The sequence below is a fragment of the Halyomorpha halys genome, unplaced genomic scaffold (genome assembly GCF_000696795.3).
Source record: "Halyomorpha halys isolate HHAL.00 unplaced genomic scaffold, Hhal_1.1 Scaffold223.1, whole genome shotgun sequence".
Lineage (NCBI taxonomy): Eukaryota > Metazoa > Arthropoda > Insecta > Hemiptera > Pentatomidae > Halyomorpha > Halyomorpha halys.
This window is the reverse complement of record NW_027115445.1, coordinates 647,595-672,182: the sequence shown is the minus strand read 5'-3', so window position 1 is coordinate 672,182 and position 24,588 is coordinate 647,595. Positions and strand designations below refer to the sequence as shown.

Here is a 24,588-nt window from a genome sequence, read left to right as displayed (position 1 = left end):
AAATAAAAGAAATTAAAAATGTGAGAATTTAGAAAAACAAGAATAAAGGAAGTGACAAGAAAATGGGCTTCTGAAATGCAGAAAAAAGTGAAAAAAAAAGTATTATGTGGATTTTATTATGTTCAAAATGTTTTGATATATTCTACTATTTGAGTTTTTTTGACCGCACCCGGACCATATTCCTTTCATAATTCTTTTTAATTTCACTTTCCTATATATGTAATATACAGTAAGGAGAAATATTGGGATCGTGAAAAATTTTTAATTCCAGTTATCCACAGACTTTTGTTTTGAAGTCCAAATTACAAATGCGTGCGGTTTCACCATTTCATAACGTTTGCTTGTCAACATAGTAAATAAATAATGGCTTTTTAAATTTCACTTAACCTAAATATTGTATTTTTGTATTCCTGCCAAACTTTTGCAAAAGAAAATTGTTAGAATTTTGCAACGTGAAATATTATTAAAAGTACTTTTCTGGAAATTGTTGTGGTTGATGTCAATCGATAATAAAAAACCAAAAGTCGTAGAAAACTGAAATTACATATTTAGGAGAGGTGTATGGCTAGGATGTTAAGGAAATTTTTTTCGTTAAAATCGACTCGCCAGAAGTGCCATCACCGATTTTTGCACATTTTTAGGATTTTTTCAAAAACGGTTGTAACGATTTTGATTCAACTCGGTAAATCAATGTAAAATTAGGTTATCTTTAATATCAATAGGTTTTATCCTCATTTAAATAATATGACAGAATTCAAAAGACGATCTTCCTCTAACGTATCTTTGATTTTATTTATTTGAAATAATTGACCATCTCACATTTTTATCAATTGGGGTATTCATGATGTGTTAAATGTAAAAAAATTTAACATGCTAAATGTTATAAATATAGGATTGTGAGCAGCCCTATTGAATGTCTATGTTATATGTTATGTAAATGCAAAGGAGCTCCAAGTGAATTTTCAGGGAAACTTTGTAACCTTTCCTTCCAAAACCTTCCAGAATTTCCTTATTTTCATCCATCACTTTTTGTGTACTTAAGTTTTGTTTTAATACTAACTATTAACTAAACAAATATTAGAGTTTTAGAAACGTCCAAAACAAAAGCAATACGACTTACGAGCAACTAACCAATCAAAACAACAGCAGACATAATAGTGTGGAGCTCTGCTGCTCTGACACGTGACTCATTTCTCATTTAGCAGACCTATTAACAGACTCTCAACCATGCTAAGTGTTATATCGTTTTAGCATGTTAAAAGGAGATATTTCTCCATTTAGCACAAACTTTTCAATTTAACACACTTTAACATGTCAAACTAAAGACCACGAATACCTCTAGTAATGTAAAAGTTAATAATTAACTTTAGGAGAAAAGAGGCAAATATTTTTCCAGATTGAATGTAAATTTTCGCAAATATGAATAGTATCAAACCTCAGCACCTTAACAAATTTAAACTAAATTCACGAATGTAGGTGTACTGTTAATGCTTATCAAATGAAACAACTTTTATGAAATCCCCAAGATCGTGCTTGGAAAACTCATTGAGAGAGATTCTAACGAGTATTTTCCGAAATTATTCATTTTTCCTTGTATACTTTGACCACTAATTCCCTAACGACACGATATTTTTCTACAAATTTATTGCTAAATTAAAGGAAATTCATTCTGGATCCCAAAAAAGGTAATAAAAGTTGGGAATCTTTAGTCATAATTGAGTGATTCCAGGGGACTACGCGGTTTCCTTGGAAAACATATCTCGACGAGTGACTGAACCCTATTTTTGATATACCATCCCTCCTTCATTATTGACAATTTTACTTTTATAAATTATACAATACAAAGTCCAATAGCATATAGTACCTGATGCCTATAATTGACCCATCCTTTAGAACCAGCTACCAGGAACGCCCATATCTTTCCGCCAGAGCTAATAGGCAGATCTGATGTAATGTTCTTGACAATAATTGGTTTAGTCGGTTGAAAAGGAGAGTGAGCGTTGGAAAAGGCTAGTCCCGCAAAGATCTGTAAGGAAGATAGCAATGCAGCCATATTTTCTATGGCCTGGATGTCTCGAACAATTCTCACCAAGCACCTATAGTAAACTAAACTATGATAAAACGAGATGACAAACGGGAGGATATCAAAAGCAAACATTGGAGTTTAGAGTTCATAGGTCACTGCGTTTCCTGTTACATTTAATAAAATCTAAATATTAGTTCTGGATTGTAGCTTTAGATAATGATATAGGCTACTTATACTCCTGATTAGATAAATTTTGAATTAAATTCATGTAATAGTGTGAATAAAGCTGGTTATATAAAACACAGAAACTTTCAATTTTATTTATCATAATCGGCCTTAAATCCCAAGTTTTCAAAACGGCTTCCTCTATAGTACTTTTAATTTTGTTCGTTTGATATAACTAACAACCTCACATATTTATTTTTGTTAGTTGTGAGAAATTTTTCTTAGTAATGTGAAATGAACAATAAGAACTATGAAAAATTTGATAATTAACATAACGAGACAAGAGGAAAAATATTTTTTCTACTTTGAGACATTTCCAGAAATAAGAGTAGTGATATAGATATATTCCATACCGTTGGAAAGCAAACGATTTTAGGAAAAAAATATATTTAACATGTAAAGTCATAGAATGGGGAATGATGAAAAATATATAAATAAAATGTCAGTTCTAGTACGAGTTTATTGAACTGGTGGGCGCATGCGCAGGACGTTTTTCCATTTCGCAAGTCAGATGAATGTTTGTCACCATAGTTACTGAATATTTAGTTTTTTAATTTCACTTAAACTACAAATGATCTTCTTAGCTGAAAGGACGACTAACTCCATAAAATTACTCTAAGTATTTTGAATATTGATTATTTATCATTGAATAAATAGTTAAGAGCAGATTGTAAATTTTAGTTAACTTTTATATTTTTGCCATACCTGTGGAAAGAAAAATGTTAAAATTTCAAAGAGAAATATTATTAAAAGTACTTTTATGAAAATTATTAGAATCAGAGATAGTCTATCTGACAAGTGAAAGGCTCATTTGGAAAATGAGTAAAGAAGAGTATTGCCAGAGTGATTAATTCAAAAATTTCAGTTCTGAAAGGGGCAAGTATTAATTTTAACTAAAAGTAGGGTAGTACATGAATGTTGTGTTTAGCATGACATAATTCAGAACATGATGAATCCATAGGAGGTTAATAATGAAAGGAACTAAGGGGTACGCATAAAGTAGAAACCATCCCCCAAACTTTAACTTAAAAAAAGTTCCGGAACATACACTACCTTTGAGGACATCCTTGCCTAAACTGTTTTGTTTCAAATAAAGACGAGTCACACCAAATTAAAGTTAATAAGGCATTCCACAAGTTTTGTTTGTAACATTTTTGTGACTTAAGTAATTAAATTTTATTTAAAAAAAAAAGTACAAGTTTGTGATTTTATGGTAATTGTGTAATTTTAATTAAAAATACTTTTAAATACTGCTTATAAATAAAAATGTATATTAAGATCAAATAAATAAAAATTAAACTGTGGATGTTCCAGCATGTTGATTTCAAAACTAAGGATCTTGTAGTTGAAGTGAAGCTGGTTCAAATCTGGGCTGGGTGGTTGGGTTGTCTTTAGTTGTGTATCACAACATATAATTATACACATACAATATGTATAACATATATTTTGCATATATTATATACATATAAATTAAATATCACTTTCTCACTCTGGCTAACATAGGTTGGTAATCTGTATACTGTATGATAACCTGTCTTTCCTATTGTTCCATTTTATTAATAAAACTTCATGAAAGAAAGAAACAGCAAGAAATTTATTAGTTAAGTACGAATTAATATAATTTTTTCAAAATAATTCATTTCTCTCTAACTAAATTTGTATTAAATTCCCCTATCCCAACTAATTTTCAACTTTATTTTAAAAAGGAATATACATACTTCAACCACAAACACATTTTACATGCTATTAGATGTAGTTAACAATCTGATTTCATAAATAAAATAGGGTATTCATTTATTAGAGAGAAATGCATTATTCGTTAATGCTGCCCAAATACACAGGGTCGCTAAAACATACAGCATACTGTCAATCCGTGATTAGATATATAAACACTAACAAACATATATTACAAAGATACACAAATGTTACCTCTATTTTTTCTTTTTTTAAACAATAACTGATTATAACCTTAATACAATATATTTAAAATGTGTTATTTTATTTTTTTAATAATTTTATTTTATATTTTTTTTTTCCTCCTCCTTTTTAAACAAAGTTAAATTACATTTTCCTTATCATATAAAACATTTGTATATACCAATAAGTAGTAATTTTAATAGTTTATATTGATTTTCTTTTTCATTATTATACCTACTGCATTTATAGAATGCAATATATTTTTGTAACAAATGCAATTAATATTCTTGAATTGTGTTCAATTAATATGTATAAAAACGGGTAAGGAAAAAACATAGTATACTGAAAACTGATATTTATAGTAGTACATATAACATATTTATTTCAGTTGATATAAATAAAACCAAAAAAATATAGAACATAGTAAAAAAACACTAAGAGAGAAGTGGTTCTAATAAGTCTGTAACAAACCAATTTCAGGAACACATGCAATAACTATCAAATTTAATACATCGAAGAAAATCTTTAACTTAGATGCAGGTAAACAACTCAATTGGCAATGAAGCTATTACTAATTCAGCAATTTGAAAGTCTTAGAAAATTTTAAGGGACTGAATGGCCTCTGAGTTAAATATTTTTAAGTTTAAGATAAATACTTATAATCAATAAATAAAAGACAACCTTGTTTAGCTATTCCACCTCAGGTAATTTATGTTTATTTTCTTTTTTTTTTAATAAAATTCCAGTAAGTTGACTACCTCTTTGGTAAAATAAGTAGTGAATATTGAAATCAATAAGAGCAATATACAATATTACTGCAACATCAATATTATCATTTTATTCTTTCCAGGAATTCTAAGTCTTCTAAACATAACCTATTCTACACCATGACAGGTGGGGGGGGGCATGGGAACAGTATTCCTCCATTTATTTATTTTACATTTATTTTGGTATTCTCAAACACCAATTTTACTATTTTTTTAAAATTTTTATGCTGCACACTCCACTTTTATATGAATGAACACAGATGTAAATGCATAATTTATTGAACAGAGAATATAAAAAGTAGACAAATAATGTTATTGGGTCCGACAGACCCACTAAATCCAGTGTGGGTTAACTTTATACAAAATATAGTTGTTTCACTTTCTTAAAAGCTCAAGTAGATATAACAGTATATAATTCATAATTAAACTCTTAAATATTTAATACAATTATTATGAAAAATGCCAGTATTTAACAAATCCTCGAAGGATCCTCTTTCCCATCTCTCTTATTTATTTATCACTTTTATTACACATGTAAAACATAATAATTACATACTAGGGTTAAATAAAAAAAATTAGAAAGATCATAATCAATATTTTATTTAATTAACCATTTACCATTACAAATAAAATTGCTCAATTATCTGATTACATGATATTTTTGGGTTTCATGGAACCTAATATATCACTGCAAGCAGATTTTATGTCTGCAACGGCTTTTTCTTCAGTCAACCAATTGACATTGCACATGTTTACTAATTTTTGCAGGTGCACACGAGCATAAGGATTCTAAAACAGAACATAAGTATTAACAATGAAATACATACAAGATGTTTTAAGATTAATAATACACTGACAGTCAGTGATTACATTCCAAAACGTTACAACAGAGATAACCTATTATAATATTTAATCTACTGTTGTATACTTAACTAATTGATTTTGTATAAGACTAATTGAAATTAAACCGGAATATAAAAAAGGTAATCATTTCATTCAGCCCAAAACCCCGTCAACGAAATGTTTAAGGTGTTTCGATAACAAATATTTTCACATGAAGCTTACATCAGATTTAACTCCAACCGATTATTACTTATTTGCATTGGTGGGGCAGGCAATTATTGAGCAACATTTCACATCTAACAAAAATGCCTCAATGACTGGTTTGCCTCAAAAGAGGTGTAAGTTTTTTGGCATAGCAATTGTCATAGAAATGGGAAATGTATAGCAATGGGCAATACTTCAAATAAAATATTGTTTTTCTATTTCATGCAATAATCTTCTATATTCTATAAAAAAAAAAAAAAATCCAGTTCCATATTTACATACCTGATATTAGCAAAAAAAAAGATTTGAGTTATAAAATAATATAATACATATTGTAAAGTTTTGTAAATTTTTGTTTTAAAAGGTAATGTATTGAGAATGGTGAAACAATCACAAAACATCGATTAAAATATTATAAAACAATATAATGCATGAGAATTGATAAACGTTTACTTTTACCCACTCAATATAATTAATAATATTAAGTAAATTTAAGTTATTATATATACTATCTTAAATAACTAAGATAATTAATAGCATTACCCGCACAAAACTAAAGCAGTTATTGGAAAAAGTGGTATATAGGTTTCTGTAGCATGGGAAATTATTCAGATTTAAGCCATATTTTGAAGTTCTCAGTTCTTTCTTGTGTGCAGATGAGTTATCTGCCACTCTAACAATGATTTCATGGAACAACTGGTCAACAAGTTTTCGTTTCTGCAACAAACCAATTAAAAGTAAATTATGAGCGGACGTCATATATTCATTATCAGAATTGGAAATAATTATGTTAAACAAAAAATAATATGAATAAAATTTAATTTCTTAGGCAACTAAACATCCTTCAGCATTTGTTATTTGCTAAACTAATAAAAAAAGATGAAGTCTACTTACATAAAAAAAAAAAATTAGATAAAAAAAATGGAATCCCTATGAAATTATGAAAATAAAGAATAGTGAATAAAAATTCTCACAAAGTTTAGCTAATATAACATAAATTACATTGAAAGACATTCATATATATACTAATTTACTTTATGCTAGATAGATAATTTTACATACATTTCTCTATTACGAAGATATATTTTGCATAATTAAAAGAAAACATTTTAAACAACCTTTACACTTATATTTAATTATTTTTTTTAATCAGAAATTAATCATTTGAATGGTTCAATTACCTCAATTCTCAGTATCATCATGTTGATCTACAACTCCGATATTTCAATAATACCCAAGTCAAATAATGTCAATAGTCAAAATAACTTAAAGATGATGGAAAACCTAGAAACTATTAGGAGCAAGCTGAATTTCACATGATTCAGAAGATATAAAAACACACATCTTCTAAAAAATCCTGAGGAATACAAACTGCCGAACATATTCAAAATAGTTCCTAAAGTAGTGGCAGAGATTTTTCAAGAAATGATACAACTTTGTTATTGTAAGTCATGGAGACATTAAACTACTTTTATTTGAACCATAAATAAAAGATCTACAAACTTAATTTCTATTATTTTTATGTAGAAAATCTCAATTAGAAGAAAAGCCAAAAAACTGAAAAGAACTAATTTTTAAAATTATTGAATTTCGATTTCGAACACCCACAGATAAATGTTTTAGCATGACCCATAAAGTTTCTTTTTCACTGGTTATGGGTTAGGAAATCTCTAACTGTGGCCTAAAATGAAAGATTCAAAGCATAAACCAGCAAATCCAATTAACTTGCACTTCTATCATATTCTGTAAAACTGTATTATTAATTTATTGTATATATATCCATAATTAATTTATATTTTGAAAAAAATTAAGAAATAGTCACTGTAAATGGAGTTATTTCTTCAATATACCAAATGAATTCACAATTAAATATTGTTAGCTTTAGAATAAAGCACAATCGATTTATTATTCAAATTAAATGAAAAAAATGAAAGAACCCAAATAAAATTCTTAAAAATTAAATGAATAAACCTTTTATAGTTAATATCTAAAAATTTGAATAATTTTTTGCATTTGTTTAAAGTTTAATATTTTTCTTAAAGACTAGCGATTAGGGTTTTCATTTATATTTTAGCTATTCTCTTATTAAGGTGAAAATGAATTTAAATGATTTTAAATTTGTGTGAACTTTTCATTTCTGAAGAGAGTATATTAATGAGATAGATCTAATAATATTTGATAAATGTTTAAATAACTTAATTCCTTATTTCATTAGTTCCTTGCGATAATCAATAAATCATTTGGTCTAGAAGCACAGCAAGTAATCCACAGTTCATTACTTTAATTTTCTGAATTAAGTATGTTGAATCCACAACTATTTTTGTACAAAAATGATAAATTTCTATGAATTCAAAAATACAAGTTCAATTAAATGTACTAAACACAAAATACTATCATGATTTTTAAGAACAATTCATCTTTTGCACTAAATTTATGATCATCTAAGAAAAATCCAGAAGAAATAAAATGGGTAATGGGGTCATACACTTGATTAATAAAAATATCTGGAACATTATAGCAAAGAAATGATAGAATGCCATTCACAGTCATGGCCAGTGTTGTTTTGAATTGGAGATTTGGCTATTTCAGAATCAAAAGGGCACTCTCTTGATCCAGATTGTAATAATATACTCATGCTTGCCATTCCACAGAGAAAAAATAATATTTTTCGCAATTTACTAAAAGTGAATAATTCGGTTCAGTAAAGAAGAGCTATTAGAAACAGCTGTTTACTAATGAGAGTATTTCTTTTCAGTGGAAGAAATTTTAGAAGAAGGCAAAAATAGAATTCTATTGAGTTATTCTTACTTTAACCTCTTTTATTGGACTATTTAATCTAAATTTATTGGACCAGATTGATGACAAAAACAATAATCTTCATTGGTTATAGGAGAACATTCACAGACTAAGTGAATACACTTTCTTACCTCTATATTTTCACCCACTCAAAATCTCAATTTAATATTTATGAAGAATTTTCCTTTCACTTTTTCCTTAGTTGAGTATTTATAAAAATATATATGAAATTTGCAGATCTTTTAGTTACAGTTAGAACAGAAGTAGTTTTTTTTTTTTTTTTTTATATGACTATAACTACAACATTACAGCATTCGTATAAATAATTTTCTATGCTCACTTTAAGCATCATTTTGAACATATTTTATATTGTTCTTTAGGACTTTTCAGAAGATATATGTTTTAATATTATCTAAAATATTCAGAAATTCACCTTTTCCCTTACTGTTTCTACACCAAAGTGAAACTGGATTGGGCTATAAAAACTATAAAGCCTTGTTCATATAAATATTAATTAAGTTAAATTTTCTCACAGAATTTAAAAAATAAATATTACTACTATAAATAAATAAATATTGTTATAAATATTACGAAATTTTCATTTTGAAAAATTTATTTTTGAAAATTAAGTAATCAATTAACCAAACTAAACATAAAATGATCAGTCTAGAATAAATCACCTTCATTAGGTCATAGATTTCCAATTTCAGAGCTCTGCTTTTCTCTGGATCTTTAGTAGCATTTCTCTTGTTCTTCAGAACAAGAAGAGGGACATCTATATTATCTGCAGTATCCTGAAATATTCAAAAGAAAATAATTTTGTAATCACAAACAAGTGTTTAGTGATCAATTTCCATTAAATACTGTTAATTTTCATGAGATTATTTATCTTGTAATGTATATTACTATTAAGAACGTATTTTATATAGACTTCAGAGATTAAAATAAAGTTAATACATGCTGAAAACAATAACATGTTATAATAATACCATGATCTAGTACATAGTAGTAATAAAATAGTGTATCCATGACTAGTTGTTTCCTGCAATCCTTTCTCCACTGAACCCCATCAGATACCGAGTCTACAAGGTGAGGCTAAGTATAACTTACCCATCAATCCTTGGCCTACCCCTCAGACTTTGACAAAATTGACTGATGGATTCATAAAATGAAATTTTTATGGATTCTCTCATTATCCAGCCCAAGAACTTTACAAGCCCATTTCAGCAGTCACAATGTACTTACTTCAATTATGTTAATCAGGTTCATAGTTGATAACCCTTTATTGTGTATTGATGTACATATGGTTAACCCTAGATTCAATGTTAGGAGAAGATAGCCGGGAGGTGCAGAGAGTGAAGCAGTAAAGAACACAAATAAGTAAAACTTATATTATTTGCCCTGATGTTTTGGTTTCAAACATTCTATACTAGTGTCAAAAATTTTATTGTTCCTTTGATATAAACAGCTTTTTTTCCTACCCATTAAGAAAGTAGAAAGAATAATAGTTTTGAAAAATCTAACATTAGATTCACAAACAGAAGTTCTCCACAGAAAGTTATAAAAAATAATCGTAACTGTAAATATTATCTAATATTAATGATTACGGGACATTTTATTTTTTCATTTTATCCTTACAGTAATATTTGTCTGTCACCTCACAGTAATTATAATTTCAATATATTTAATACTAATAACATTCAAGAATCTCTTTTATAAGAAATTAATGGATGCTAAAGAATAATTTACACTTAAAAAAGAAAAAAATATGTAATTTATTAAGATTTTCTAAAAATGCAAAAGATTTTTAAGGTACCATAGGATGTTGTGGCTTAACAACCGCAGAAGTGGATGATGAATTAGAACCCTCCAATGCTCTCATCAATCTCATTTTGAATCCTAAAACATCTTTCAGTTTTGTTACTCCAATATCCAAATCACCATATTCCTCAACATGACTAGTGTTGGTGTAAGTACGGACTTTTTCAAATTGATGATGGAGACTCTCACGTGGCAAGCTTTCCTATGCCAAAAATAAAATTCATAATTTTATAGGTTATTATTATAACATTTAGTCATAATATGATAGAAATTTGACATTGAATTTTTAAATTATTTCATCTTTACAATATCATAATAGCAGCAATATTTATAAGAATTGAGATTAAAACTATAAATGAATGAACAGAAAAAAAAAATACTTTGTATAACTATTATTTTTTTCAGGAAATCTATTTTTATTTTTTTTTTTATGAGTGATAAAACATAACTAGTGCACTAACAAAAAAAGTTTATGTTATTTTAGTGGCAAAAAAATGAAACAAGAATGATCACAATAAAAATATGTAATTTAATCAAAATTTAAAGTAAAGGGGCAAGAAACCATTGTTCAAAATGATTAAATAATTTACTGAATGATAAAGCCAAAAATAGATAACAAATAGACCAAAACCTGTAACATATAATACTCATAAATAATAAATTATTATAAAAGGTGGAAAGGATGTACGTTTATCAAAGCAGGCATTTCATTGAACACAATAGTATATGATAACTAAGAATAAAAAACAAAGACCTTACATGTTCTGTATCATTCATCCATATAACGCTGAAGACATCACCTAAAAATGTTCCCCTCTCTTGATCATAATAGCAAGCATAAGAACTTTCATGTGGGTCAGAAGCAGTCAGGGCAAAAACTGAGGATAAAATTAAATATAAAAAATACATAGACTATTAATAATTTTAAATAAGAATATAATAGAGAGAATAATGACTTAGTTCAATTACCATTTGTTGTGTCAGAGAGCAAATTGTCAAACATAGAACCTGCATGGCAAGCTTCAATATACAATATTAACTAAAATAAAAATAATTGGATAAAATTAGAAAAATAAAAACACGAAAACAAATTATAGAGACATAAACCTATTAAATATAAAAAATAACGAAAAAGAAGTTGTTTATTTGAGATATGTATTAACAATAAGCAAAGGAAGACCTTAATGAAATAATAGATATTATTATGATAATTATATGTTGTAAACTTAATCCTGTAGCACTAGGGTATTCTTCAGTAGAAGGAAATTTTGTAGATATGGTAGCAGTAATCAATTGTATAAAACACTAACTTCACATTTATACATGGTGTGTGAATATGCTCACACATATATATATATATATATATATATATATTCAGTTAATTACAAGCTAAAAAAATACAACTTTCATTCTACAATATTACTAAGTATAACTTTAGTCTAAAGCATACCTTTGAAAATTTTGATTTAATTGTCATTGAGTTAATTGTCTGAATAAAATCATCAGCCAGTAGCTCTTCATTAGGAAAATAAAGAACTCCTTCACCACCATGGTCTACAAAGTTGATGAATACCAAATCATCTGGACCGCTGGAAAAAATTGAATAATAAGAATAAGTTATAATGGATTTGGAACCACGTAAGGAAATAATTACTAAACAATACCTTTCGATAACTTTGCCACTTCCTATACCCCTCATGGCAGTTTTGTTCCCAGTCAGAACATTAATAAAATTTTTGACAGTAACATCCTACAAAAAATAAGAATATGTGTTTTCTGAGTTATACATTAACAGCTATGTAATAATAAAGACAATTAGATACAAAGTTCCAATATTCTTTTTTATTTAATAGTTTACGAACAATAAAGGTCATAAACAAACAATATTTAAAAAAAATAAAGAACACAGATAGTCATAATCCTTATCAATCTAAAATACGAAATAACCTAATAAATAAAGTTAATAAACATTCTTTATTTTTTTGTAAATAACCCCAATTAAAAAGTAGATTTAGCTATGATTTGTCATTTCATCTTCTTTAATAAATGTTTTCTAAAGTTAACTAAATAAAGTTTATTGAACTTTAATTATAAAGTGTTTTGAAATCACTTCCACAGATAGGAAGTAAGATTAATGAGTCCTTAGGTCAACTACTATCTACCCCCATATCTCCCACACCACACCACTACAGCAATTGACATGTAACTACCATTGTGCATGATGGGAGACTTGAGGCTACTATCACACACAAATGCAAATACCCACATGTTCTATATAGGTAAATGTATGGATTGTTTTAAGAATATTTCAAGGTAATAAATCATTTATAATAATATGAAAACTCCAATAAAAAAAAAAAATTCTAACAATGGAGAATTTTTGGTTCTGTCTGGTTTGAACAAATTAATCATCCTAAAATGCCATGAGCTTAACCTCAAAGATTTCCCCATGAAGCATATAAACATATTGAACACAACCTTGTTGAATACCAAAACGCTTTGTAGATTTCAGACAACCTTTCTCTGCCATTATCCAATTCCTCACTTTACCTCCCACTCATCACTAACAATTCATGTCACACAAATATACACAACTACATCTTCAAATCACTGATTCTCCAAGCGAAATCCTTTTACTTTCTCAACATTTATTTCTATTTTATTCATTTCATATCTTATCATTCTTCCTGGTTCATACAGAAGCCTCATGCTCTTCAAAAATCCATGGTACCTAACAATCCAGGAAGAACCGTTTCACCAACGAACATGATGAAAGATGTCCTAGGGAAACACAAGAAAAATTGCTGAAATCATCATATCTCCACTTACATTTCCTGTGTAATCCTTTGGCACACCCTTGTAGACATCTGGCCCACCCGGATAATTGATAATCACACCAGGAGTTGGGTTACTGAAACAAAACATAAATTAACTTCTAAAAATAAATTTAAAAATATACAATAATATGAATCATACTCTTGATAGAAGGCGATGTCGTCAAACATCATAACAATGATGTTCTCATCAGGGATTCCATTACTGTGTAGAATTTGGTAAGCATGGCAGACATCGGCCTGAAATTAAAAATTCGAATTTTAATTAACTTTTTTTAGTACCTGTTAATTTTCCAGTAGCAGTAAAATAACTTTTTGTCTTACAATAATTGATTTATATTATATCTGCAATATTTTAGTTATTATAGGGCCATTTTTAAGCTTACTAAATACAATAAAGTTGAATTTGGAACATAATTCAATTGCATTAATGTAAAAAAAGTATTGACAATTCCAAGAGAGGAATAGTGAGAAATAACTTCTGGGAAATACTTGGTTAAAGAGCAAACCATTGCAGACTTAATACAATTAAATTGTTTTGAGACAAATACTAATATTAATAAAGATAATATTACTAATATTAATATTTATAAAGAAAAGCAAAATTTTAAGCACATCTTTAAAAGTAGTGTAAATCTGATAAACCAGGAGCTCTAATATATCAATAATTCCTAGGATTATAATTTTCCAAAAAAGCAACATTTTTCCAAAAAATTAATGTTTTGCAAATTTATTTTGGTGAATATCCAGGAAACTATTAGATGTAAATGTTTATAATCACTCAAATTGATAATACTTAAATGCACAATAAACTAATTGATAATAATTATCTTTGCACATGTAGCAGTTTCTATGATATATACAATAATAAATTCACAAAATTGATATCTCATTGGTTGGCAAAAACCTTTTCGTATATGAAAAACCTAATCTCAGAAACTATTTAGATCTTCATTAACTCATTTGATCAAAATCCAAATGGCTGCTCCTCAACGATGACATACGAAAAAAATATAGAATAAAAATGTAGGGAATCCACTCTTGCTTAGTTTAGTTGCTTAAAAAAATGCATGGTTTTCATGCTAAAGAAGAAAAAATAAATTTTTTTTTTTTATTTTCAAAAATATTTTCGGGGAAAATTGGAGGTCACAAAGTTAAAATCCGTGATTAGTAACCTATAAAACACAATTGAGCAAATTTTCATAGCTTCTCCGAAACTTTCGAGAAATAAAGTAGTGGATAGTATTGAGTAAAAATGATAAATAAACACTTCCATGCTGCAACATCTCTTAAAACATTGGGCCAAATCGGGCGATTTATTTTCGAAATATAGGGGTATCAAGGAAAATGCGTTTTCGTACGAGTAAGGAGCAAAGGAAAAGGACGGAATTCAATATAAATAAGGCTGGATCATTTTTACTCTAATCCCAAACTTTCATCACACTTAATGCAAAATTGGTCCAGCCGTTTCTGTAATAATCGTATCAAGGAAAGTATGTTTGCCCATGCGTAAGCGAAAATAGTGGGTGGCATGAGATAAAATCAATAAGGGTCCATCTAGATACCAAACTTCAAAACATCTGAAAAGTTTATGAAAATCGGATCAAAGTAAAAACAGTAATGCACGAACAATAATTTGACGACAGATAAACATTGAAACAAATTTAATCCATTATATCTAAAACGTAAAACGCTAGAGAAAATTGCCGACTCTAGAGACAATACCTTATTTCAGTTACTATACGAATACAATGTTTCCCCCCACATTCGGTAGCGAGAAAGCAAGAAAAACCAGTAATTGACCAACAAAAATGCTTTGATCGGACGTGAATCAGACAAGTCAAATTTAGATAATTACATTCTAGGATGTTAAATGTTTCATAATTGATAAATGGGGTAATTTTTTCCCAATTAGTTCCCATAAAGAAAATTGAGGATGTTTTATTAAGGCAAAGCAATTATCGGGCACATTAAGTGTAATAAAACGCCTAGCCTACAATCTTAAAATGACGTCATACTGGATTATGCTTTCTATTCTTCAAGCATTTGTTATTTGTTATTTGAAAGCTCTGAAAAAAGTTTCAGCGTGGTATTGATAACATTTCGTAACTAGGCTCCTGGTAACTGCTTCCAGGAAAATTATTAAGAAAATGTTATCCTTATTAGAAATAAGAGTAGGGATGAGAAATGAACAAATGCGTCATTTATCTAAAGACGTCAATCATCCTCTGGAGGCCGCAATTCATGTTTTTTTTTCAAAATTTTATTTCGTTATTTATTCATTCTATGAAATAAAAGTAGAATCGTTCAAAACAATACTAAAAAAAAATCGGGAAAATGAATAAATATACAAAGGAAAGAATCTGGACTTGGTATAACCTAAGCATGCAACTATTCCGATAGTGAACATTACCTGATGCCTGTAATTATCCCATCCTTCAGAACCAGACACCAATACCGCCCATACCTTTCCAGTTGAGTTATTTGGAAGGGCTGCTAAGAAATACTTGAAAAAATATGGGCTACTCAGTTGAACAGAGAAGTGAGCATTGGAAAATGCTAGTCCCGCGAACAGCAGTAAGCAGGATAGCAGTGCATTCATTTTTCTGAGGATAGGAAGACTGACACTCTATACACCGAGCAACTACGACAACTAAGACAAAATGAGATTATCGGTTGGAGGCTAACGCAAAAACAAACTATCGGCTATGAGTTCAGAGGCCAATAGGTCAGAGAGTTTGGTTAGTCTTGAATTATGTTAAAGCTGTGGATTCATTACTTACGTCTCAATGAAAATTGTATCTTCCTTCACAGCTTGCTGTTTATACAACGTACATTACAAGAATTTCTTTCTTGTTATTTCACTTTTTTATTTTGTGATTATTCACTTAATGCGTGTATACTCGTAATTTTTTCTTTTTTTTTTTTTGTTTGTTTTGTGTGTGTTTTTTACGTTAATGAATAGAATTAGTTCTATATTCCATATTAACAAATCCGATTAAGTTCTCTTACTTTCTTATCTTACTTTTTTACTTATCATTTATTTAGAAATTAATAAATTGATATCACCATTTCTCAAAGAATAAACTTAATTATTTATTTATTGCATTTTGTTCATATTTGTTATTCTTAGGCGACATTTTTACAAAACAAAGTGTCTTTTCTATTCTATTCTTTCAAAAGTAAATAGTCCACGCATAGTACAGATGCACAGTGAACAAAATGGCAGCTGGACAAAAACAAGTTTCTTCCCTACATATATTTAATAAACCATTAACATAGCCACAGAGGCTACTAACAATAATAAGAAAAATATTCATTATTTATTCTAGGACAAGAATAGTATAACAGGTATTGATAATAGGTTTTAGTTTCTAACAGTAAAATACAGAATATAAAAATATTGAATGTAAAAAAATAAAATAAATAAATAAAAAGGAAACAAATAAAATAAAGCAATCAATCTATCATGTCATAAATCATTAAGTAACTAACGTCTGATAAAATTAAAAAAACAATAAAAAAGAAATAAAGATAATAAAGAAGAAAGAGCTATTAACATTTATCTACAAGTTTTAAATTTTCATAAATCATATTTACAAGTTTTAAAATCATAATTAAAAACACCAAATGAAGAATAAAAATTAAAAAAGAAATAAAACCTTTTACAAATAATAAGATATCTTTTAAAAATAAAAAAAAAGAAAAAGAAATAAAATTAAATAATGATTCATAGAAGGATCAGCTCATATTTTATATACAAATTTACAGATTATAAATGAATATTATAAATCTGTACCGCTACAATCCACGGTCAGGGGTTCAGTACTTTGTAAGAAAGTACTGTTACTAAACAAACGGTTGTGCAAGGAGGTGATTTGGTCAGAATCACGCTCGACCGCCAGATTTTTGCCCAATTTAGGAGGCTGGGTGAATCCCAGGAGGGCTCCAGAACCCACAGAAGTTGACTCAGGGCTACAGTATAACAGAAAACAATTTTTTACCCAGCCGGATTTGAACACAGGTCCTTGGAAAATGAATATTATAAACAACCAAAAATATTACAAGTTAAATTTAAAAGGAAAATAAAATCATCTACCTGTCTATGAATTTACAAATTCTAATTGCTATTCATTGAAAATTGAGGGGACAGGAAGTGATTAAAGATATGGGATATGAAGGTAGGACGGGTACTGAAGAAATGAATATTAGAGGAATGGGGAGAGGATCGGGTTAAGTAACAAATAAAAGACTTAGAGGACCTTTATATTTAAAATATACAATACTACCCTCAACTAATTAGGACCTAAGAAAAATCGTTAACAGTAAGCAGCAAAACCGAAGAGTAGAGCGCTAATATATGAAATCGAAGAGAATATGAAAGCTACCAAAATAGCTTTTGGGAATACAGGTCAAAGAATTGCTCCTATAAGTTCTTCCTCAACTTAGCACCAATGGAAATCGAGAAATGCTTAAAACAAACCCTCACAGAAAAATGCTCAAAAGCATGTTTGATAAATCGTTATCTCTATCAATTGTCTGCAAACTGAATGGGAGGGCCAAGGTGCCTTTTTTTCACGGGCCCAGGATCTGCTTATAACGGTCATGATCGACTACAGATTAACCAAACATTGGAAAAAAATTGTGTTCATGGAGAGAATGAAAAAAAAAAAATCGTCCTCAGATTTAAAGTTATCACTCTATTTTACGTAATAGATCATGGGGGGAAAAATTAGTTCTGTAACTGTCTATTGATTGCAGTCAAATTAGTTTTCGAATATAATCGATAATGTACAATTTGGTATGTAGATGGTTTCATCAAAATAGATTATATAGATTCGCACAAACGTATTTTTATAGGCACAATTATTTTTCGAAAACGGGCTGGTTTGAATTTATAGGAAATTTGGGATTTAGTGTAAAAATGATCTAGTATCAATTTTATCAAATAACATCCACTACTTTTTTTACAGATATGTGAAAGTACTTTCTTTGACACCTCTATATTTCGAAAATGTCAGGTCCGACTTGGACCCTAATTGGTGGAAAGTAAGGGAATTTAGTATCAATTTTATAAAATTCCATGCATCGAATTTACTCGGGCATGCGCAAACATATTTTCCTTGACATACCTTTATTTTTTAAACAGCTCGGTCCAGTATTGTGGAAAAGTTAGAGATTAGTATAAGCATGGTCTAATCTAATCAGCCACAATGATCGATTACTCACACAAAAAAGTAAATCTCATGGATACTCCTATATTTGCAAAATTAATACTGTGAAATCTCAAAAACCAGTGATTCTTTAAAATTTTAAAACTTTCTTTTGGGAAATCAGCAGCTTCAAAACACAATTATAAAATTATAAAAAACAATTTCGTCCAGCTAGAACTGTCCAATATAAAACGGGCAAAAAATCGAATGTTTGAAGAGCTCTATATAAGCGGAATCAGGTCCAAACAAGAATAGACGTTATAAAAACAAAATTAATGAGCCAAAATGTATGGTATTTGGTAAAAGGATACAGTTTACCGATCAACGGTTTTACAAAGATGTATTCACCAAATCTACAGCCACCATTGTTGGACAAAACGATATTAGTTTTAACAGGGATTGGTAATCATAATCTAATGTAATCTACCTGATCATGCTAGATAATCAACCTATTTTAACGATGGTGAAGGGTTGAGTTTTCATCTTGTGAGATCGCCTAGAAATCGAAGTCAAACCCCCGGAATCGAAACGGCACCGCAGCAGAAATGAGGGAACTAAGTTAGAGGCCGTAACTCCCTCGGCCCATATTGCCAGATACTTTTGAAGTTCATAGCGACTTTTCGGCAACGAAAGCCTAAAGAGGCAAAAGAAAGTCTTATCATGCCCCACCCCTCAATCCATAATGGAACTCTCCAAGACCAACGTTCTGGAAATTTCAAGACAAAAACTTTTTCTTCTATAATAAAAAAAGTAGTTCAAAAAACTAAAAATTAAAATCTGTACCCCTACAACCTATGAAGGGTCAGGACATCAGTACTTTGTTAAGAAGTACTGTTACTAAGCCAACCAACCAAAAAACTAAACCTATGAAAAATAAGTAAGCCTTTTCACATGATTGATATAACTAATACTAGAGTTAACTTTCTACCCTTAATATTTTATGTTGACTTTTTTTCATTAAAAATCATCATTGAACATTTTCAAAATTTCAGACAGAAACATAACCGAAGCAAACAGTTTCTAAAGAAAGATTTTTTTGTAATTATCAGTAATCGTTTCCAAATATCATGTAGATGACAATGTACATATGACGAATTGACGCTACTAAAACTTTTTAAGTACTGAGGTAAAACATATTTTTTATAAATTAAAATTTTCACTTGTTGAATTGTTCACGGGAAGTTGGATAACAAGCTACAAAATACGAATTAATTACACCCAAAAATCGACCCAAACATATAGTACGTTTTTCCATTCCAAAAACCTTGTTTGTTCTGCCGAGTTTTTAACAGGAACCAAATTTTTAAAAATCTGCCGAGCAGTATCCAAGAAAGAAGTGCCAAACGACGGGCGGATTTAATTGATTAAGTTTTTGAGTTATACGTTTTTTAAACGTAAAACTGAAAATCTTGATGGGGCGGAGGTTAAATACGATTTTTATTTGTCCATTATTATTCAAACAAATGACCCAAAATTAAACTGTTGAAACACTGATCCCATGTACAGAGGAATTTCGTTTTTCAGTCATAACATATTAGGACTTCAAAGGCCCTAAGATACGATGGCAACATTACTCAGCATACAAGACAAGATCATAATGAACTTCATTCCAAATTATAAGGACTCATATAAGAAATAGCATGCCCAACAACAACCTCAGAGGAATGAAAAAGAACTGGGTATGGGACCTCAGTGATCAACGGACTGAGACAAGGGGAGAAGTGCCAACGTTTATTCCTTCTATCTCTCATGGTTTTCGTGCTATATAACTAGATTCCTTTTCGGACTATCGTATTTACTGGTTGCCTTTAGTTATTATTTTTTCAGAGAGATGTGTGAATAAAGAAATAAAAGTTACAAAAAAAAATTGCATCACCTGATGTCTATAATTCTTCCATCCGCCTGAACCAGCAACAAGCAGTGCCCATATCTTTCCTTCCGGACAAATAGGGGGCTCTGTAGAAGCATGGGTATATTCTTGTTTCATAGCACAAAAGAATAAAAGACATATAACGAAATCGACCCTCATAGTTATACGTCTCCAACCAGTCTGCTACAATAACGAACTAGGATCGGAGACAAACCCAAACTGAACAGGTCAGCCAGTTTATATACTGGAAGTTCTCAGAATTAACGAATATCGATTAGTAAGTCGACGCAATATCTATCGATACAAAATTATAAAATAAACCATTAATCAATAAATTACTTAAAAGTATATCTGCTTTTATATGTCATCTGAATAGAAAACCAATCAAAATAAAATAAATTTCTTTGAAGGAAAGTTTATTAGGTAATTGCAGTATTGTTATATCAATCTATAAATTAGAAATGATTAAAAGGTGGATAATATGTAATTAAAAAAAAATAGTTGTCTTAATTCTAATTAAAATTCATGTACATTCAGTTTTTAAACCAATGTTAATTTAAAATGAATAATCAGCTGCTCTTCAAAACATCTGAAGGTTTTCGTCGGTTCAAAGGTTAAAGAGCATTGAACATCGGTTTTAAACTTCTATTAAACCTTAGATGGTTATATGTTAAAATATCTAATTGTTCATCAGTCATATATACCATTAATAATTGTTTGACCAATCTGTTTTAATGTACATTTTTCTGATATTCATTATCCATTGTACTTGTAAACAGATGCTATTCAATTATTTATTTATCGGTTGTCACTCTTAATTTAAATTCGAGTGAATTGAATTTTACAGTAGTACATTGGTAAACTTAATACATCATAAGAGAAAGCTATTTTATTGTTTACCATATAATACTTTGCCTTGTTTAGTTCAATTTCTCTTTCAATTGTCTAAAATTTGTTTTTGTATGTACTATAAGAAAGTTTACAATAAAACAGGCACATTTAGGAACAACTGTACCTGAATAGGTTTACCAGTGAAAAGTTATACCTATCAACGGACTTTAATTCTTTTAACTAACAATATTAACTTTTCTCATTGGCCATTTCCAGATTTCTGAATACATGGGTGACATTATTTGATATTGTGTAAACCACACCTACTATACCTGATTAGTATTCCACAAATAATACTGTATACTGGGGTTGTTAAGGCATAATCAATAGGGCAATCTCGGTCTATAGTACTATCTTTGGAATATGTCTGATTAGAAATAATATATACTTTTTTTGTCACATGTTCCACTAGAAAAGCTAAGCTGCAAAATATAGTCTTGTTATGCTGACAAAAATGCATAATAATCTGCTGACTAAAGGACATGGATACATGCTAGCCAATGTTAAATGATAACCAGTAATTGATAATTGGTTCAGAAGATAATATGAAAACAAATCTATCTTAAACTAATATGAAATTGTTTACAACATTTCTGTCATTTTAACACTGTATGGCCCAATTTTATATTGATATGAAAAATGTATGAGATGACAGTTTTAAAACTAATTATTCCGGGATGATGGATCCATGGGTAAACTAACTGAATTTTTATGTTATCCACAGTTAAAAATATTTTCAACAGAATTTAAGAAATCAATAAAACTTAAGATAATTTTATTTAGTGAATATTTTCTAAGTATGCAACATAAGAAACTAATAAAACCTAAGATAGGTTTAGTTAGTATATCTTCTGTTTTAAAGTGAACTAAATGGTATACAATGGATTATGTAATATACCCTAGTATATTAAGCATCATTACGAAAACTAAAAATTAATTAGCCTCCTTAAATTAAACATTCATTAAAATTTTAAATCTGAAAATGTTTTAAATCAGATATTTAACAACAATTAAAATGTCTTAGACCCCATTGCTACACATCACTCCTTTTGTTGAATAGTGGTGCATCTGACAAAAAAAATTTGTTTAATTTTGAGTTGGTCACTATCCAGAGACAATGCCTCAAAGCTAGATTCTCAGAAAGAAACTTCAATCTAAAGTACAATCTATGAAATATGTCAAATACAAAATAAAATAAAAAATTATTTTGTCAGATGTACCACTACTAAAGCAAATTAACAATATATTCTCTGCAATACATCACACCTTTCCAAATAATATACATTAACAAATTATTTATTGACAACTATCTTCAAATTAGTCAAAATATGTCACAACTAAGTAAGTTTCTTATTGATCCATCTTTGTATCTAGATTATTTCACATTAGTCAATTTTACAGTTTTTTCATTTCAATCTTATAAAATACTGCAACCATTTCATTATTGAAGTAACCATTCATACCGTATTTTCTTTGCACAACCGAGTCATTTCAATTCAAATATATCCCATTTGTGCCTATTTGTTTCAATTAATGTTATACATTTGACTACCGCCCTCAATGTTATTTATTTTTATTTAAATTTTGATCATTCTCAGCTATCCTTCACAGTATTTCATTCTATAATAAAAAGAATATGAGCAGATAATTTTATTTAATTAAATTATCTAATAATTATATTTTTAATTTTTTTAAAATTTTTATTTTGTGGCCTTCTATAATATAAATATGAATTTCTTATATTAGTTTTATAATTTAACGTAACTTGTATTTTGTTTCTCAGTCCATTTTGGAGATATAGCATTAACTCCATGTCCAAAAAACCTTATTTTTATTTTATGTTTTTTTCCTATATATTTAAATTTCTGGTATCATTTTTTTTTTTTTAACATAACTTTTATTTTGTTTTTTGGTCCATTTTAAAGTTATAGTATTAACGCCATGTTAAGCATCCATGTCCAAACAACCTTATTTTTATTTTTTCTTTACTGAAAGCTTAATTCTTTAGTCGTCATTATAAAAAAAGGTTAGGATCTCCTCACCGTTATTTTCTTTATCATTATATCATCAATATATATTTTATTAAAATTGCTATTATTGTTAATTTATTTTATTTTATTGTTTTTCAGAGTATTGTAACTCCCAAACCTATTCACAAACACTATTCTTAACTGTTGGACTTCACCTTAGTTCATACTATAAATGTTGGGATGACAGAAAGGGACAACCACAAGAAAAAATATGGATTTATTAATGAAATGGCACATCCACATCTCATGTGCCCATCCTAATAGAGGATGTGAAGTATGGTGAAAAACAACCCGGTAGTGGCTATTCTGGAATCTAAATTCAATTCAGTAAGTCAACTAAGAGCAGTCTTAAGTTAGCCCACAATTAAATACCTATACATCTTTAGTCTTTCCATATAATCTTTCATGGCTGTTATTGAATATGAATAAGTATACAATATAGTTGTCCAACTATAGTAAATATAGTTGTCCACTGGATTTTTTACTCTTGGTAGCCCAGAATTGAGAGCATGATAGCATAACGAGTAAGACATGCCCTACAATATTTCTGGCCCGAATTCGAATCCGACCGTGTCAAATAACTATTTATTCTCTAAAATCAAACGTGAGTAAATCTTTTGGGTTCAGAAACCCTCCACACCCCAAAAACCTAATGATTAAGCATGAAAAAATCACCTTCTTGCACAACAGTTGTTCTAGAAACAGTACTTCCTTACTAAGTACTGAACCCTAGATGCTTCATGGCTTGCAGTGGTACAGTTTTTTTTTCTTTTCTTCAGCAGTCGTTCTATAACTCAACCTATACAATAAAACCATCTGGAAAAGTTCAAGTTAGTCTCTGTATCAATAAAGCCTTGGCAGTGTAGCTTGACTTCTCTTCTATAGTAGTACGATAAAAAAACAAAAAAAAACAGGTCATATGAATAGCAACAATTTTCAGCTGTAAAACAACAAGAAAATGTTTTATTAAATAAAACCAAAAATTGTATCCAATACTAGTCCAACGTTTCGGCTATTCCAGCCATCTTCAAGGACATCTTCAATACAAATCTCCTCCTCACATTAATTCATAATTTTTATTGCAGGCTATTCTGCCCAGGTCATTTTCTTCATTCTAATTTTAAACCTATTTATTTAAAATTTAAAACCAT

General features: G+C 28.9%; 2 protein-coding genes and 1 long non-coding RNA gene across 4 annotated transcripts in view; 1 reads left to right on the top strand and 2 right to left on the bottom strand.

Annotated features, from left to right (window-relative positions):
• The window catches only part of LOC106679842 (legumain), a 13,359-nt gene extending 11,216 nt beyond the window's left edge, over nt 1-2,143 (bottom strand). Inside the window, exon 1 of the mRNA XM_014419211.2 lies at nt 1,865-2,143. Coding sequence (XP_014274697.1) covers nt 1,865-2,053 — 189 coding nt within the window. The 5' untranslated portion in view covers nt 2,054-2,143. The remainder of the gene's footprint in view (nt 1-1,864) is intronic.
• A 643-nt stretch (nt 2,144-2,786) lies between these two features.
• On the top strand, nt 2,787-5,090 carry LOC136797039 (uncharacterized). The gene is made up of 3 exons (XR_010844844.1): nt 2,787-2,870; nt 4,649-4,872; nt 5,019-5,090. It is a non-coding gene; the product is annotated as an uncharacterized lncRNA (long non-coding RNA).
• Nucleotides 5,091-5,514: 424 nt separating this feature from the next.
• LOC106679841 (legumain) lies at nt 5,515-20,730 on the bottom strand. Of its 2 annotated transcripts, none has more exons than XM_014419209.3 (11): nt 20,523-20,730; nt 13,576-13,673; nt 13,429-13,510; nt 12,264-12,349; nt 12,050-12,188; nt 11,569-11,638; nt 11,359-11,477; nt 10,595-10,801; nt 9,459-9,572; nt 6,526-6,699; nt 5,515-5,724 (listed from the first exon to the last, which is right to left on the bottom strand). In XM_014419209.3, exons 1-11 carry the CDS (start codon nt 20,673-20,675, stop codon nt 5,584-5,586), a joined length of 1,383 nt encoding a protein of 460 aa, XP_014274695.1. In that variant the 5' UTR covers nt 20,676-20,730; the 3' UTR covers nt 5,515-5,583. The 2 variants fall into 2 exon arrangements, with proteins under 2 accessions (XP_014274695.1, XP_014274694.1); XM_014419208.2 differs by lacking the exon at nt 20,523-20,730 and adding an exon at nt 15,847-16,099.
• Between the last annotated feature and the right edge of the window lie 3,858 nt (nt 20,731-24,588).